We start from the raw sequence: 19,753 nt of genomic DNA, 5'->3' as shown, positions 1-19,753 counted from the left end.
CTGGGATTATAGGCATGAACCACTGTGCACAGCCTCTTTCTTTTTTTAATGATACAATATGCTAGGATTTATTAGGAATATATAGACAATATACTGAGGGACTGTAATTATGGAACAACTGACTCTCTTAGAGAAGGCCTCAATGGGGAGGTAATCTCTGAGCTGTGGAAACCCATTTTCTACTGGATCAAGGTGGTCTGCCTATATTCAATTTGCCTTCCAAAAGAAATTAAATTCTCTTAAGAGGGAAAAATTTGAACTTATCCTGAGATTGCACACTGTCTGCCATCCATGGAAATTTAGCCTGTAATAGCTTTTGCTTGGCCCGCACAGTGTTCGCTTTTTTCATTTGCATTTGAGCGCTTTTAGGAGGAGTGTCAGTTCTCCAGTTCTTCTGCAGTCCCCACTGATCCCTATAGTCTCACCATAAGCACATTTCAGTCATATAAGTTACCTGCTTGAGCCTAAAGGTGTTTGGTACATATCTGACAGCAGATGAATGACATACAACAGATCTACACTGTAAACCAAGGAATGTGATGGTAGTTACAGAGGAGCTACGGGAGCTGCACGAAGGAAATACCTGTGAGTGAATGCGACCATTGATGGGGAGAGCCTATGCCGTAAGAGAAGAGTCAAAGACTAGGTTTACAGTCTCAGCTCGTTGGCCTCTCAGTTTTCTTTATATATATCCTGAGATAAACACTTCTTTTTGCTCATTTATTCATCTATAATGATTTGCACTTGTAAAATATTGCATAGTTTACAGATTTTATTTATACACATATGTTTTTACACAGTCCTTAGCACAAAATTTAGGGCCAAAATCAGCACCTCTGAAAAGCGGATAATGCACGTTGCTCGGTAAAATAGAGGTTGCTTGACACTTAACTACAGGCATCTTCTACTAAATCTGACGGCTGAACATTACAAAATGTTGGTGTAAAATATTCATATAAAAGTATTTTTTAAAAAATGTATTCTCCCCACCCCAACATTTGAGTAATACGAGAGATAAGAATAAAATTTTAGATCCTGGAAAAAATTATCAGTTAACATGAAGACAATGAATCTGAATGACCAGGTAAAAACAAGTCCCAAATGCCATTTGCTTTGTTCTCCCGAACTCTTTTGAAGAGGACGTATGCATCTTGTTTAGTTTAAATCTTGTACATTTGCTCTTTCAAGTATTGGAGTGTGCTAGATCTTTTTGCAGGCAAAGTAAAGGCTCACAGAGCCCAGGAAAAGCACGTTATTAATACATTGTTTAAAATGCAATAAATGTGCTCATAGAACGCTCAGAAAATGGAAACATCACAGGAAAAAAAACACTAACAGATTAAAACATAGCACGAATTAGAGCAGAAGAAACGGAGGCACCTGTTTGGAAGGAGGGAGCCAGGTATGAAAAGGTATAGTTCAAGCCTCTCATTACTACAACTGTATTTGTGGAAGATGTTTACTGGCAGATCAGACCTTGACACTTTTATTTAGAGAACCCAGGTGAAACAAAAGTGAAAATCCTGCAGTCTATCTAAAGAACGATGCCTGGCCAATCAACAGGCTAATAAGCAGGCAATGTCAGACACTGTCACTCATTGTGAAATGGAGTTAGCTTGTTGCTCAAAAACACAGAAATGTTTCACCAGCCCAGATGCTGCTGAACACAGGGCACAGTGGCACAACCTGATTAAGAAAATTTAAGTACACCTTGTCTCAGCTTCTATATATTTATCTGTGAAGTTATAGAAACCTTTGGGGATGTTTTGAAGGGCGCATGAGGCATTCATTAGTCTCTCTGAATTCTCACTTTACAAAACAAATGTAGTGAATTTTTTTTTCCACTGAATTTGACATGGCTCTGGGACAAATCAATGATAGAGTCCCAGCCTCCCCTGGCTTCTACATGTTTATTCCAGGGTTTTCTGGGAAGACTGCTTTTCCGCTCTTCATGAATAGTTCATGTGCTAGTCTCCAATGGAAACAAAGTGACATTTCTTATTACTGTTGGCTGTTGGAAAGCAATTGGAAAGGGAGTGCCTTGAAACAATTAGTCCTCTGTAACCGATTATTTAACAATGTGTATTTCCCAAGAGCTGTTTATCCTCAAAAGGAAGCAGCCAAGACTAAATATGTACTGTATCTAAGCAGACACCTGCACTGAACCCTTCTGGATACTAAGTGAGAATTGAAGGGGGATTATTAATTTGATCCAGTATTCCATTTGGGATGGAATCTATATTTTCTATGAGCAAAGAAATATGTTCCATTTCTTATGATACCTCAAAAACTATTTTCATTTGGGAAAATTTCTTCCTAAAAGATGGCTTTAATTTTAAAACTGAAATTCAACATATATCAACAAGAGACACATAGAAAACAAGAAAAGAAAGGGTAAAAGGCAGGGTGGGTGGAGAGAGACAGAGAGAGACAGGGTGAGAGAGAGAGAGAACTGTTTGTTTTTTTAAAATAAGAAAAATGTTTTCTGTGTTTAAGGCACTCTAGTGACCACCAAAAAACAATTTTTAAAACACAGAATAAACTGTTTCCATCTTTCAATCACTTGTTTCCCAGCCATTTAGTAGCTTAAGACACGGGGCTAGGAATGAAAATGATTTTAACCAACTGGCTCTTTAAGTCTGAATATGGACTACATATTTTTAGCTACAAATTCCATGTTGTAACTCCCCTCTCTGAAATAGGGAATGATTCAGAACGTGCCAGGGAACATCTCGAGACCAGATGCTTGTACAAACGAACATGTACAAGTCAGTCACAGAGAAACAGTCAAACAGTACTCTGGAGAATGCAGTCTCATAACTGACATACTGAGAAGTGTCATATCCCAACACTGTGCAAAGCTCTGCTCACTTGCCAGCTTATGCATTCCAAGAAGAATGCGTTTCAGATTTTGGAAAGCTTCTATGCATATGAACCTTCTCCACAAATGGATTTTCTAGCATCTCCAAGCAGCACACGTCTGTTACTGCTGGCTACTCTCATTATCTTACATGGGATTCTCTCTACATGTGAGAAAATTGTCAGTGAAATTCTAACACAGTAAGTGTGAGAGACCCCCTAGAAGAAAACCTGAAATCAATGCTGTATTTCAGCCTGAATCTGACTGGTTCACGTTAAAATTAGAAGAAATATTTCAGCACATAATTACAGCTAGGAGTGACATGCAAAATATTTAATAATGAGTGTGGCATAAGCATTGCCCAATCAGAATGGCTGCAGGTCTAGCGCTGCACTAGCATCCTGGAGGATCCCTGTCTGGAAGCCTAGAGATGCTTCTAATCTCAATGGGTGGAAGCCTGGAACACCTGCAAGCTTTGGATAGTAGCTATTTTCAATATTTTAACTGACAGGGTTCTGCCAGGGTCTTCCAGCTGAGTATAAACCTGGTGATTGTTACCAATAAATGATGATACAAATTTGGATATACCTTGGCCTGATTAGTTTAAGAAACTTACAACCTATAAGTATTAGCATGAATACCCTTAGAAATGACAAACTCAACTCAGTTTTTTTTTTAAAAATAGAGGTTATTGGATTAATGGAACAGGAAAATAAAAAATATTAAACATAGCTTCTTATGAATTTCTTGTGGACAATATAGAGACATTGATTATATGATAGATCACAAGCACTATTCTAACAAACTGATATCACACTGATAAAGTTTCCTAATTTTGTGACAGAAGCTGTTGCTGGCCTTGTCCCAAACTTGTATCAATGAACAAGCAGATTTAGAAAGTAAGTATAGTGGATGTCTATTACTTTGGCCTGCCTAGCACTGTTGCCCCCTTCTGTTGCTAAGAGAATCCTTTCTTCTGGCAGGAATTCCATTCCATGTGGTTTTTTATGAAACCAGCTTGACTCTTTCCATTATTGGACTCTGTTCATGACCCAGGCCTGGCCAGAGTACCTGTTACCCTGTGATTGGTTCCTGCATGGGATGCGACCCAGGATGGTACCATTCAGTCCTCCACAGGATTTTCTTATCTAGGAATAAGCTCTCTCCTGCTGGGGCTGGAAAGCTGGCAGGAGGTGAGTCTTGCGCCGTGGCGGCCACCGTGATCAATGCACTTGGAAAGCCCATTCAGCGTAAGGAAACATAGAACCCCAAGGCCTTTGGAATCTGGGCTCACTAGGCATGTAGGTAAAAAAGTACTTTTCTTCTCTCTTGAAGTCAGAGTCCTTCTTTTGACAAAAAATAAAGCACAATGAAAATCAGGATTTGTTAACCTCACATCGTGGGGAAGTGGCAAAAACACAATTATCATGACCATGCTCACATGTTATATAGTAGCTACTGGAATTAGGAACAAATTCTGATTGAATAAGCTGAAAGGGCATTTTCACCTTCATTCTCTATGTTCTGCTCACCCTTGATATCCAACAGTTTAATTTTTTTAAATGATCAAGAAAATGTAAAGAATAAGGATAGACCAGTAAGACTTTGAGTAAAAGTTCACTTCTTGGACGAGAAGAAGTCCTTATAGTTCAAGGAAGAGTATTCAGCAATAAAAATTAACAGTAAATGTTTAGAATGATGATTTTTAAACCTTATATTTGCATTTGTATCCATAATGCTTTGCAAAATACCTCACATACATTTTCCTAAATGTGCAAATGTATTATAAGTTTGGTAGTTCAACTTTGAAATTTGAGGAAGTGATAAATTTCAGGTAAATATTTTAGATAATATTTTAAGTGATCAAGATTTTCTTACTTAAAATACATCAGACACTAAATATCAAAAAATCAGGCTAGACATGGTGGCTCATGCCTATAATCCCAGCACTTTGGGAGGCTGAGGTGGGAGGATCACTTGAGGCCAGCAGTTCAAGACCAGCCCAGGCAATATAATAAAACCTTGTCTCTACAAAAAAATAAACATTAAAAAACAGCCAGACATGGTGGTGTGTGCCTGTAGTTCAGCTACTTGTGGGGATGAGGCACGAGGATTGCTTGAGCCCAGGAGTTCAAGGCTGCAGTAAGCTATGATTATGTCATTGCCCTCCAGCTTGGGAGACACAGCGAGACCCAGTCTCAAAGGAAAAAAGAGACTGTAGAGAAAGAGGACAGAGGTGGCTAGAGATCCTGAAATCTCAGATTCTAGAGTATGTGTTGAAAAATATTTTTTAAAAACTTAAAAGATTAAAAAGATCAGAATATTATAGAAATATCACCTTTCAATAATCAGTTTTAGAGCACCTATGACATCATAATAATCTGGATAAAAAATTAGTCAGTAATCTCCTCTAAGCAAAATGTAGTAAACAAGCATAAGATACATAATATGCTTTTATGGTCATAGGTGTTGACAAAGTCAGTAGAGAAATATGAAAGCCATCTGAGGGTGGGGGGGGGGCAGGGGAGGAAACAAACAAGTGTTTATGGAACATACTTAAAAAATCTTACTATTAATACTATATAGCCATATTCCATGGAAAGGCCTAAATTGAATACCTCAAGCGATTTATAAGTTAAATGAACCAAAATAAACTCTAGAGAAAGGATATTTTCCAGGTGTTTCTTAATAGACATTACTTTTAGGACTGATTCACTGAGCACCTGGTACCAGGAATGTGCCAGTGTGCCAGGTACCAACCAACAGCAGTACAAATAATCATTGCTGCTTCAGTAATGTCACCTGGATTGAATTAAGCTCATTAAACATCAGTTTAAAATATTTTTAGTTTTTACTTATTCTTAGTTTCTAATAAGTTCTTCAAAGAAAGAGACCAAAATGTTTTCTTGTATGTACCAGTGATATATACTACCATGTTCCACAGTCCTCCTTTCTTTACAAACCTCCATAAAAGCTCAATAAACTTTTCCTGTGCATGTGGTTTGATAGGTTACCCAGGCTACCATTATAATCCTAAGGCTTACATTTATTTAATTACTGCTGACTGGCTCAATTACAGATTTAAGTTGTCTAATCTCCACTGAATCCCACTGATTTCTCTCTAAGCAATCCATTTATTGATGATCTTTCAACATAGTTTAAGTTATGTATGTTCTGTCTAGAAACTGCTCCATACCTTTTTAAAATTTTTATCTCATGCTTTGAACCCATTCCTCTCAACAAATGACTTTGCCTCTTGCCTTTAAGACAAAAGAGAGGGCATTACATGCAAATGCCAACATTCCACACTTTCAGCTCCAGAGTAGTTTTTCATGTTCACCAATCATTTATTCTTTCCCCAGCCTCAGAGAAAACAAAACAAAACAAAACAAAAAACATTGCTACTCCTCCCTCAGAGAAGCCCTCTATCTCTTCTGTTCTTCCTGCCTCGTCCATGATCTTGCCATGACAATAAATCTTTCCTATAGATGTCAATTTCTCCTCTGTTAGTTCTTGTCACGAGAAAACAAAACCAAAAAATCTCCTTTGAACCAACCAACCTCCCTTCCTAAGCGATTTCTTTCTCTCTTTGCAGTCTCTATTTCACTTCTTTTTCTCATACTGTAGCTCCTATACCAGCCGAATCAGTACCACCTGGAAACTTATTAGAAATGCAAATGATCAGATTCCACCCAGACCTACTGTATCAGAAACTCTGGGTGTGGGGCATAACATCTGTGTTTTAACAAGTTCCCCATGGAATTCTGCTGCACATAACGGTTTTGGGAACCACTGCTGTAGACTGCATTGTTCCTCAGTTCTCATCCTATTTAACTTCCCTCCTACACTAGCCAGAGTTAGGCATTGCGTCCTCTTGAACTTTCTTTTCTACCCACAACTGCAAACCCTGTCCAGGTTCTCTTCCTAGCTCTCTGATCACTCATTAACAATTTCTTTCATTAGCCCTATCTCTGTACCCAGTTACTATAAAACATTGGTATACAGTACTTAGCAATGTCTCCTAAATCTCACCAACTTCACTGCTTATTCACCAGACCTTGCTCTTTATGTGATCTCCACTTGGACTAAAGATATCAGTGCCCAGCCATTCATTCAAGCCAGGAATTTCTAAGTGATGTTCCTCTCTCACACTTTACCTTCCTATATTTAATTGGTTAACCAAATTTCATTAATATTTATCTCATGCTCCTCATGGGTCAGAAGAATTAATATTGTTAAAACAGCCATACTAGCCAAAGCAATCTACAGAGTTGATGCAACCCTTACCAAAATACCCATGATATTCTTCTCAGAAATAGAAAAAATAAAATAAAATCCGAAAATTTGTGTGGAATCACAAAAGACCTCAAATAACTAAAGCAATCCTGAGCAAAAGAACAAAGCTGAAGGCATTGTACTATCAGAATTCAAAATATACTACAAAGCTATAGTAACCAAAACAGCATGGTATTGGCATAAACAAAGACAAGTGGACCAATGGAACAGAATAGAGAAACACAAAATTAATCCACATTATCTACCGCCAACTGATTTTTGACAGAAGGCAGCTAGAACATTAATTGGGGAAAGGAAAGCCTCTTCAATAAAGGTTGCTAGGAATCCTGGATGTTCACATGCAGAAGAAAAAATCTAGACCCCCAACTCTCACCCTATACAAAAACCAATTCAAAATGGATCAAAGACCTAAATGTAAGACCCAAAACTATAAAATTACTGGAAGAAAACAAGGTGAAATGCTTCATTTTATAATTTTATAAATAGATTCTTATTTATAAAAGGTTTATAAATATGAAAGGATATTAAATATAAAGAAAAGGTTTTAAAGGCTATTAAATATAAATAAAAGGTTTATAAATATAATAAGAATCTATTTACAAAATTATAAGAATCTAAAGATTCTTATTTATAAAATATTTTCCTAGACCAATGTTCTGAAGCATTTTTATAAAATGTTTAGTTTATAAACAAATGGGATTATGTCAAACTAAAAAGCCTCTGCACAACAGGAAACAAAGTAAAAAAGACAACCTAGAGGATGAGAGAAAATATCTGTAAACTATTCATCTGACAGATAATTAATATGCAGAACATACACGGAACTCAAACATTTCAACAGCAAAAGCAATCTGAATAAAACAGGCAAACGATCTGAACAGTTATACAAATGGCCAACAAATATATGAAAAAATGCTCAGCATCACTAATCATCAGGCAAGTGCAAAACAAAGCCACAGTGAATTATCATCTCACCCCAGTTAGGATGACTATCATCAAAAAGACAAAAAATAAATGCTGGTGATGATGCAGAGAAAACAGAATTCTTCTACACTGCTAGTATAACCACTATGGAGAATGGTATGGATGTTCCTAAAAAAATTGTCAATAGAACTACATATGATCCAGTCATCTCGCCACTGAGCATTTATCCCAAGGAAAGAAAATCAGTGTATTGAAGAGACATCTGCACACCCATGTTTGTTGCCGCACTATTTGCAATAGCCAAGATGTGGAATCAACCTAGATGTCCAATAACCAATGAATGGATAAGGAAAATGGTAAATATACACAATGGAATACTATTCAGCCATAAAAAAGAATGATGGCCAGGTGCGGTGGCTCACACCTGTAATCCCAGCACTTTGGGAGGCAAGATGAGTGGACTGCTTGAGTTCAGGAGTTCAAGAGCAGCCTGGGAAACACGGCAAAACCCTGTCTCTACGAAACAAACAAACAAACAAACAAACAAACAAAATTAGCCAGGCATGGTGGCATGTGCCTGTAGTCCCAGCTACTTGGGAGGCTGAGGTGGGAGGATTGCTTGAGCCTGAGGTGGAGGCTGCAGTAAGCTGAGTTCGTGTCACTGCATTCCAGCCTGGATGACAGAGTGAGACTCTGTCTCAAAAAAAAAAAAAAAAAAAAAGAAAGAAAAGGTTGGTGCAAATGTAACTGCGGTTTTTGCCATTATTTTTAATGGCAAAAATCACAATTACTTTTGCATCAACCCAATATCATTTATGGCAACACAGATGGAACCGGAGGACATTATGGTAAGTGAAATAACCCAAGAACAGAAAGTTAGACATTGCATGTTCTCACTCATGTGTGGAAGCTAAAAAATGTTGATCTCATAGAAGTAAAGAGTAGAACAGAGGGTACTAGAAGCTGGGAAGGGTAGGGGGAAAAAGGGGATAGGGAAAGATTTGTTAAAAGATATAAAATTACAGCTAGATAGAAGAACTAAGTTCTTGTGTTCTATAGCACTACAGGATGACTATAGTTAACAATATTTTATAGTTTCAAAGTGCTAGATGGAGGACATTGAATATTCCCAACACAAAGTAATGATACATGTTTGAGATGATAGATATGCTAATTCTTTTATTACATGTTATATGTATCAATACGTCACTATGTACCCATAAACATACAATTATTACATATCAATTAAACAATAAAATGAAAAGTGTTTATCTCTGTAACAACTCCCAAACCTGTTACCTACATTTTATTCCCAGGCACACTGCCAGAACATCTATAGTCTAAAATATGACAATAACCTACCTACTTAGAGCTGCTCTTTTTTTCAATATCCTCTCATAAACAGTTCATTATCCTTCCAGTACAAACATGTCATCCAATTCAAAATGAAAAAAAAAATAATTGTCAAGATTAAAAAAAATTAGAACAAAACAAAGAAAAAAACACAACTTTGATGGCTTCCCCTTGCTTAAAGACTAAAGTTCAGCATCCTGAGCATAGAAAGCTGGCATTTAAACCAATCTATGCTTTCTGTCTCCTCTCCCACCACTTCTTTTCTAATTGCAAGACCTTTCTTTTTCCTTCTCAACTCATTGCTTAATCTAGGCGAGATTAGTCATTTTCCCTTCTTGCAGCCTTGGCTAACAGTTTTCTCTGCCTGAAATTCCCATCTCTAACCATATACTCATTTATTATTTAATAAGCATTAAATGTGTGATTATCTCAGGGGCAAGTAAAATGAATGAAGTATATCAGGTCTGCTCAGGGCTTGGAAATTGCTGCCACGTAAATACTGCCTTGAAAAAAAAGCCAGCAATTCAGGTTTTTAATGTGAAAATTCTTAATTTTAAAAGTTTGAAGCAAATATTTGAAAATCTAAAACAATCTTTTGTATAACATTGTGTGTCTGACAAGCAAAACACACCTGCAGGTTGTTGGTTTGGACCTTGTTCTTAGTTCCACTAGGCCCTAGGGATCCAAAGATAACCAAGACCGAGCCTCTGCCCTGATGGTCAACAGGCCCCTACTCACTTTCAAAATGCTCTGTTTACATGGCACCTGCCACACTGGATTCTTAAGAGTTAATTGTTTACTCCTTGAATCATCAAATCCCAGAGAAGCCGAGCTGTCTTTTTACCACCTGGCAATAGTAAGTGCTCACCTGTAACTATAACCACAGACAGTTTTCTATATAGAAACTTGTACCAACTTGATTCTAAAGTTTTAGTTATTTTGTATTTTCCCCTTCCTAAGTTGATAATATGCCTTGATTAGGCACCATCATGTAAGCTATGATCTCACTAAAGATTTTGTCTGCTCAGGTGCAAACCTAAAAAATGATCAGAGTCACATTTCAATTGTATGCTACAATTCTGAAAGTGTGTATATGTCTGTATGTTTGCCGCACATGATCCTTGCAAGATGGTAGCCAAAAGAAGGACTATTTAGAGATAATTTTAGTAAATTTAAGAAATTATTTTAGTCTAGGACAGATCTTTTTACTTTGGAAAACAAGGAAAATGTGTTCACTTGTTCCTTGTTAATATCAGGGTGCAACATCTTTCCATTTAACAAAAGTACTAAAAATTTCAGCTTTCATTTTTGCTGCAGTTATATAGTTTCTAGTTATCCAAGCATGCTTATAAAACTAATTTAAGCTGGGCACTGCTGGACTTAGGAGATGTCAGTCATGTTTTAGTGAACCAAACACTCTCATTTCACTAAGCATCACACTTAAGAGGGGACTGCTTGAACATCACTATTTCACTCCTCAATTGATCTAATTTCTAGACCCAGCCACAATCCAAATATGTGCATTGATCTTACATGGCTGCCATCTGCAAAGCTGATAAACATCAATCCTACTGAAAAAGAAATATGTTTGTGTAGTTACTTCGATGTTGTCAAAATGAAGGAGAATAAATATTTGTCTTCCTTAACTGTATAATGAGCAAGTTAGAATCCCAGTCATATTTCATATGTTAAAGATTTAGGCTCCTATCAGTTTATTTTACAACTCTATATGATGTTATTGTATACACAAATTCACCTGTGTGTGGATGCCTGACTCTTTAATATTGAAATTCTATGCCTTGTGTTCATTAAGATAAATGTCTGTTGTCACTAACCAAACTGTAAGGCTTACCTGCAGACTGTTGAAAATGACAAAGAGAACCAACATCCAGAAGTGTCTGTAGGCCATGTGTAGTCCTCCCCAAAGCCATGTCACAGAAATCAGAGCAAAGAGATATAAAATCAGTGGAATTTCTAGAAATTAAAAAAAAAAAAAAGAATTTTTGAGCTTCAGAATACTGCACAGTCACATGTATACACAAAGTTATTTTTGGCTTCTTTCTGTGGTATTCTAAGTGCCCATTTTGAGAGAACAACCTTGGAAATCCCATTCTTACGCCAGAGGAGAGAAGGCACATTGCTGAGTCCACATTCTTTCTGTTTTGCAAATGGGGCTGCTGGTAGGTCCAGGGATGGATGGGGGAGGATGAGAACTGTTCCTCTCCTAGACTACCACCTGCTGGACTGTTCAGAAAGTACCACAAGCAACAATGGAGTTGTAGAAATTTCCTTAAAAGAGTGTTCCACCAGAAAATGGCAGTCAGTAGTGTGCTCCCGAAATTAGCATATTCCAACCAGGCACTTAATAACAGAAATTACATAACATTGTGTGTGTGTGTGTGTGTGCACGCACGCGTGTGTGTGTTGGAAAAATCTGTACTCACATCCTTTTTCTGACCGAGAAGACACCAAAATTTATTGGTAAGTTTAAGAGCAAAGAGGAAGTGACTGATTCATAATGATCAACTAAGTTTATTCTACACATATTCTAATGCAGTTTGTTTCAAACATTTTCAGAATAGATTTTCTCAGGGTCAAGGGACTTTATTACCCTTTCCACTTGTTTATTTTGAATTTTCTTTGCTATCTGAGTTTTAGAATAATAACCGTACAGAGGTGATTTTAATATTTAAATGACAAGTTATATAAGAGTTAGAAAGTGAATCAGATCTTTGCAGCCACAAATAAACACATTTTCATGCTGTTGAAAGACATCCGGGTAGACCACACCACTGACAACTTTCATGACAGACCTCAAAGCGTTTCTTTACCCACTACCATCAATTAACACCTAAAATCCTTGTGCACTATGGAATTTAAACAGTTGCTTACAACTTTAGCAATTTTCAAATTTAATTTTATTTGGAAACAATCTCAAATATACAGAAGAGGTGCAAGTAGAGTACAATGAGAAAATTTTTTTTTCCTGAATCAATTGAATATTGTCAATCTGATCCCCCACTACCCTCTGAATAATGTGTTTTCTACAAAGACATTTTCCTACATAAACGTGATGCCATGAAATCAGAAAATTAACACCGATATAGTACTATCATTCTCAGATTCCATTTTATTATACCAGTAATTTCCTTTTTAGCACAGAGATCCAGAGATCCAGCCTTGTATAGTTGACATGTCTCTGTAGACTCTTAATCCCAAATGGGTCTTCGTGTGTCCTTGACTTTTGTAACCTTGACACTTTTGATGATTACCAGCCAGTTTTTCTTGTAGAGTGTCCTTAAATTTGAGTTTATTTGATTCTTCTCATGATTAGATTTAGATTATGAACTGTTAGAAATCACAGAAGGGATGCTGGGTTCATCTTACAGCATTCTATCAGGTGGCACAAGAACTCAGTTTGTCCCATTACCGAAGATGTTCATTTTGGTCACTTGATTAAGATGGTGGCTGCACAAATTCTTCACTATAAAGCTAGCATTTTTCCCTTTGTAATTAAGAAGTTTTATCTGTGGCATTTCTTTGAAACTATGTAAATATCTTTTTCCTTACCAAATGTTTGATTTATCCACTTACTTATTTTCTAATATAGACTAATAGATTCCTGCTTATTTAGCATATTGTCCATTATTCTTTCTTTTACCCTTCTTTCCTTCCTTCCTTCCTCCCTCCCTCCTTCCTTATTTCTTTTTTCGTTTTCTTTCTCTTTTCTTTTTCCTCTCCTTTTCCTTCGCATAGGGTCATACAAAGTGTTTCTCCATTGCCCAGACTGGAGTGCAGTGGTGTTGTCACAGCTCACTGCAGGTTTGACCTCCTGGGCTCAAGCCATTCTCCCACCTCTCAGCCTCTCAAGTAACTACAGGTGCATGCCACCACGCCCACCTAATTTTTATATTTTTTGTATACATGGGGTTTCGCCATGTTGCCTGGCTGGTCTTGAACTTCTGGGCTTAAGCAATCCGCGTGCCTTGGCCTCCCAAAGTGCTGGGATTACAGGCATAAGCCATGGTACCCGGCCACTATCATTGTTTGTTTTGATGCCAAGTTGTCCCTAGTGGGAACCCTTTCAAGATGGTTTCTGTGCCTGTGGTTATATCCTCATCATTCTACTAGCAGTTGTTTGGTTTTTGGCCCAAGATGTTTCAAATGTTCTCTGTCCCAGTCCTGGTTTCTTTTAGGGGAGAATGATATTTAGAAAGTGTGATCTGGGGCTAGGTATGGTCACTGCTGTTCCTGCTCCTAAGCTCTCTCAGTAGATAGAGTGAGAGGATACACATGCATATGCACACACAAACACATTTAGATCTGTTTTACTCTATCTATCTCTATATAATTAATTTCATTAGTTCATTTCAATGCTTTTAATTCCAACCCAACATCACAGTGTTAATTCCAGTTTTCTTCCTTTCCATATTTGTAACTCTTCTGTGTTGGTAAGAGATCTACTTCTCATTATTCTTGAACTCCTAGATTCAGGCGATCTGCCCACCTCAGCCTCTCGAAGTGCTGGGATTACAGGCGTGAGCCACTGCACTCCGCTACTTCTTATTATCCTTAATATATCTACTGATCCGATCCACTCCTCTGCATGTAACCAACTTCCTATTGCTGTTATCCATTCCCTCGCTCAGGTGGCCTCCCAAACTCACTCAGCGTCCCACAATTCCTGCTGGGCAGCACTGCACTCCTCACATGGATTCCTTTCTCACAATGACTGGCTTCTGACATCCAGGCTTGGGCCCCCTCCCTGCAGATGCACACCTTGCTCTGTACCAACTGGTGGCTGTAGATGGAATTGTTCGGGAAAGGGAGGAAAAAGAAAGCACAAGGAGGGAATGCAAAGAGGGAGAAGGGAAGTGGTGAGGAGAAAGAGGGAAACTGAACACTTTTTTTTTTTTGAGAGAAAGAAGGCTTTAGAAGGGGACTGTGCTGATATATACCCTTCATCACAATATATACAAATTGTCTAAATTATTATTATAACTTTACAGGGAAAATAAGACTAATATAAGAAGATTTACATAGATGAATAATTTCTTTGTCACTAATGCTTTGCAGCAGGACAAGAAAATATATATTAAGATTTATTTAATTTTTAGAAAAATTCATTTTTATTTAATGAAATAATACAATTTGATAAAGGGCCAGAAGGCTCATTTTTACTTCTGACAAGATATCCTAATATTTAGAAAACCCCTAAGCTGTGGTCACAAAATTTTCAAAGATTAGGTATCAAGTCTGGCAACTGCATTCTTTTCTTCCACCGTGTAAGAACAAAATTCTATTTATGGCTCTGTGCAGAGTACAAAGGGACACGCACATTTCATATGAACAACTAAGAACCAATTTTCAAAGTTTGGCCTGCATGTTCCTGTAAGTTCTTAGAGCAAAGCAAGTGGTGTGTGCTGACAGAGCTTAGTGGAGAAGCTAAGGGAGCATACTGGGGCTCATGAGAATGTCCATGGCTTATATTTTCCTTGAATTCTGTAGAATAGTAGTTTGGCACCCCAGACTAGAAACTCCGTAGGGAAAAAAGCTAGTCATAAATAACTCAGCATACTTAATAGATCCCAGGCTTGCCTTCCAGAAGTACAACAATGATTAAGATAATGATTTCAGATAGAAGAAACATATCCAGAGGCACATTCGGATTTTGTGGGCCTTCTTATATTAGGGAGGCTTATATTGGGGAGGCTTGTTTAAAAAACAAAAATTACAAAACCATAATTAGGTACAGGATCTTGGAAGCAGCCAAGGCTGGTGAAAGGACCTGAAACTTAAGCTTCATCAGCTTTATGGTTAATCTACCTCTGAGGAGGCACCTTTAACTCTCTTTAGGGCCTAAGTCAAAAGAAAAGAGGTATTGGGAGGGGGTGATGGTGATGAAAGTTAGCGGGGGGCATGTTGTTATTAAACAGTGATTATAAATTTCATTTGGCAAACTGAAAAACAGTGCTCCATTCAACTGAAAATCACTTTGGTTTTATATTTCCTAAGCTGTCATTTCGTATTTGATGAACTACTAATAACTTCTCTGCTGTCTATAATTCAATATTTACCAAAGAAAGCATTTGTAATTGGTAATACTGGAAACAACTTGTGTTTAGAAGTGAATTAGTGAAGATAAAACAGAGTCATTTCAATGTTCTCAATAAAAGGAGGCCCTACAAACACAGTGTTGCACCCAAGAAATGAGTATCTATATAAAAGACTGTGCCATATAGAATAAAGAACTCCTAAAACTTAACAAAATACCCATTCAATCCATTTGAAAAATGGACAAAAGACATTTCTTTTGAGAAGATATACAAATGGTCAATAATCACATGAAAAGATGCTCAGGATCACTAGTCATTAGGGAAACAAAGATCAAAACCACAGTGATACCACTTCATACCCACTAGGATGACTATTATCAAAAAACCAGGAAATAGTAAGTGTTGGTGAGGATATTTAGCAACTGCAACCCTTGTGCATGACTGATAGAGACGTAAAATGGCACAACTGCTGTGGAAAACAGTTTGGTAGAACCGCCAAATGTTAAACATAAGTTACCATATGATCCAACAATTCCACTTATAGGTATATATTCAAAAAAAGTGAAGGTACAGGTACACAAATGGATATTTGCACACCAATATTCATGGCAGTATCACAATAGCCGAAAGGCGGAAGCAACCCAAATGTCAATCAACAGATGAAGAGATAAATAAAATATACTATTTGCGTATAATGTAATATTACTCAGTGCCATGTTCTTAATATTTGTGTTCCCCCAAACTTTATCTGTTGAAACCTAATCACCAATGACAGCATTAGAAGGCTGGACTGCTTGGAGGTGATTAGGTTGTGAGAATAGAGCCCTCATGAATGGGATTAGTGCACCCATAAAAGACGCCCCAGGGCGCTGCCCTGCCCCTTCCACCATGTGAGGACACGCCGAGAAGGCACCATCTACGGACAAGAAATCTGGGCCCTTGCCAGACACTGAATCTGCTGGCACCTTGATCTTGAACTTCTCCGCCTCCAGAACTGTAAGAAGTACATTTCTGCTGTTTATAAGTTAGCTGGTCTAGGGTATTCTGTAACAGCCTGAACAGACTGAGATACTGAAGCTTAAAAAGGAATGAAATTATAATATATGCTACGCCATGGATGACCCTTGAAAATGTTACATGAAACAAGCCATACACGAAAGGACAAATAATTTCATTTACATGAAGTGCCTAGAATAGGCAAATTCAGAGGCAGAAAGTAGAACAGAAGTTACCAGGGGCTGGGAGGAGTGCAGAATAGTGAGTTATTGTTTAATGGATATAGAGTTTCTGTTTGGAGTGATGAAAAAGTTCTGGAAACATGGATAGTGGTGACGGTTGCACAACATTGTTAGTGTACTTATGTGACACTGAAGTGTACACTTAAAATGGTTTAAGATGCTAAATTTTGTTATGTATATTTTGCTACAATTAATAAAAAAGAAAAAAGACTATGCCAAGTAACTCAGGCTGTGTCAAGATGAAGTTCCACAGAAGGGAGAAAAAAAAAAAATCAAATCATCACAGTACTTAATTTACATACTTAAATTAACAAGGAGTCACAAATGTGAAAACCAAAGTAGTTTGAAAAGGTTTTAGTGAAAGAAATTACTTCTTGAAAGGCAAAGAAGACAAAACAAATGACAACAACAAACAACAAACCAGCAAGTAGATATGTCAATTAGTGCTACTACCATTAAGAAAGTCTACTCATGGGAGTTAGTAGATTCCATTGAGATCACATCACATCTCTTTATTTTTTAGTGAAAAATATTATTTCCATGAATTTAACTGCCATTTTTAAAGAAAGTATGGTGTTGTATTATCTGTTTTCTTTGTAACTGCAGCCTTGGCTTTATTGCTGTGCACCAGTGACAACAATAATGGCTTTATTATGGAAATCACACTCCATTTACATGAAGCTGAAATTTATTCTGTGTTTACAATCTTCCAAAGTACTTGTTTTAATTTTACCTCACTGACCTTCTGATTCTAACAATTTGGAATGTGCTACTTAAACAAACCTATCAATGTAAAACATAGAACACAACTGTGAAATAATGTGGATTTAAGATATCAGCCAAGTGCTGTGGTTCATACCTGTAATTCCAGCACTTTGGGAGGCCGAGGTGGGGGATCACCTGAGGTTAGGAGTTTCAGACCAGCCTGGTCAATGTGGCGAAATCCTATCTCCATTAAAAATACAAAAAATAGCCGGGCATGGGGGCTACTCAGGAGGCTGAGGCAGGAGCATCATATGAACCTGGGAGGTGGAGGTTGCAGTGAGCCGAGATAGCACCATTACATTCCAGTCTGGGCAACAAGAGTGAAACTCCATTTCAAAAAAAAAAAAAAAAAAAAAATTAAATGAAAAGATATTAATGGATCTATTTCCAACAGTGGGCACACATTATTTTTAAATTAGAAAAGAAAGATAAATTGAAACGAAAGAGTATCAAAGAACTTTATTTCTAAAACACAGGTCTTTATTCTGAAATTCACACTTAGAGACAAGGATGTTTCCGTGATCTGAATATTTTCTTGGTGAGAAAATATTGGTGTCCTCGAGGTTTCCTAACAAGGATTAACACCAATTCCGCAGCAGTCAGCCACCACTGTTCTCAGCAAATAAACTGAGGGTCATACAGGAAGACAATAAGGCACATATTTCACAGCACTGCCAAATCATCATGAGGACACTGTGCATGGGAGAGTGAACAACAGAGTTAAAGACGGGTCAGCCTGGGCAACATGGCAAAACCCTGTCTTTACAAATAATACAAAAATTTAGCCAAGTGTGGAGATGCATGCGTGTAGTCTCAGCCACTCAGGAGGCTGAGGTAGAAGGCGCTCTTGAGCCTAGAAGGTGGAGGTTTCACTGAGCTAACTGTGCCACTGCACTCCAGTCTGGATGACAGAGTGAGACCCCGTGTTTAAAAAAAAAAAAAAAAAAAAAAAAGACTGGGTTTGCAAATTGTTCAAAAAAACACCCTCCACCTCATTTGGGTAGCTGGCATTCCTAATCCTTGGCCACTAGTTCTATACTCGGATCTAATTTTAGAATTTCCTTTTCTCTTCAGCAGTTCTCCAACACATTTCCAAAATAGCTCTTGAAAACCCATTCGGATAATAAGAAACTCACTCTAGGTCCTTTGGCCTCTATCTCCAGATACGGTTGCAAATATTTATTGCAGCAGGCTAGACTGTATCAACACTTATTATGTGCCAGGTTCTTCATTTTATTACAATATCCTTCCTAAATTCATAATCTCCAATGTTACCTTCCTCCAAGCACATTAGGGCCAACTCTTTCTGAATCTGCTTCTTCACTTCTCTTAAGCTCCAGGCCTGGAGATCCCCAAACCACTTCAAACAGAGTTCCTCCACGGCTGAATTTAGTATTCCTCTTCTCATCACACTTTTTCCTCCGTCTGAGTACTGGCATCACCATTCACACCGATTTACCCTGATGCTGCATTTTCCTTCATATGGTGCTTCAAATCAGTCGACATATTTTATCTATCTTCTAATTTGCTCTGAAATTTGTTCTCTACAATCCTTCCTAGAACATTGTCCTTCCTGAGGACTTCATCTCTTTTAGTGAGCCTATTTTGACAGATTTGTAGGTAGAGCTGTCTGTTCCAATTCACCCCTCCTACTCCTATTATGGCCAGATAAACATCTTTTTTTTTTTTTCCACATAGATGGAGTCTCACTGTGTTGCCCAGGCTGGAGTGCAGTGGCATGATCTTTGCTCACTGCAACATCTGCCTCCCGGGTTTAAGCAATTCTTCTGCTTCAGACTCCCGAGTAGCTGGGATTATAGATACTCACCACCACGCCCAGCTAATTCTTGTATTTTTAGTAGAGATGGGGTTTTACTATGTTGGCCAAGCTGGTCTCAAACTCCTGACCTCAGGTGATCCGCCCACCTCAGCCTCCCAAAGGGTTGGGATTACAGGCATGAGCCACTGTGCCTGGCCCAGAGAAACATCTTTTAAAAAATTATGGCTGGGTGCAGTGGCTCATGCCTATAGTCTCAGCACTTTCAAAGGCTGAGGCCGGCCGATCACTGGAGGCTAGGAGCTTGAGATCATCTTGGTCAACATGGCGAAACACCATCTCTACTAAAAATACAAAAATTAGCTGGGCATGGTGGTGCATGCCTGTAATCCCAGCTACTTGGGAGGCTGAGGCAGGATAATTGCTTGAACCTGGGAGGTTGAGGTTGCAGTGAGCAGCGATCGTGCCACTGCACTCTAGCCTG

The 19,753-nt window shown here is 38.0% G+C and overlaps 1 protein-coding gene across 1 annotated transcript in view; it reads right to left on the bottom strand.

Annotated features, from left to right (window-relative positions):
* The window catches only part of ADGRV1 (adhesion G protein-coupled receptor V1), a 596,733-nt gene that overhangs the window by 53,570 nt on the left and 523,410 nt on the right, over window positions 1–19,753 (bottom strand). Inside the window, exon 87 of the mRNA XM_011978020.1 lies at window positions 11,286–11,407. Within this exon, the coding sequence (XP_011833410.1) occupies window positions 11,286–11,407 (122 nt within the window). The remainder of the gene's footprint in view (window positions 1–11,285; window positions 11,408–19,753) is intronic.

This window comes from Mandrillus leucophaeus, unplaced genomic scaffold (assembly GCF_000951045.1).
Source record: "Mandrillus leucophaeus isolate KB7577 unplaced genomic scaffold, Mleu.le_1.0 Scaffold187, whole genome shotgun sequence".
Classification (NCBI taxonomy): Eukaryota; Metazoa; Chordata; class Mammalia; order Primates; family Cercopithecidae; genus Mandrillus; species Mandrillus leucophaeus.
The sequence above is the reverse complement of the archived record's forward strand: the minus strand, read 5'-3'. Positions and strand labels throughout refer to the sequence as shown.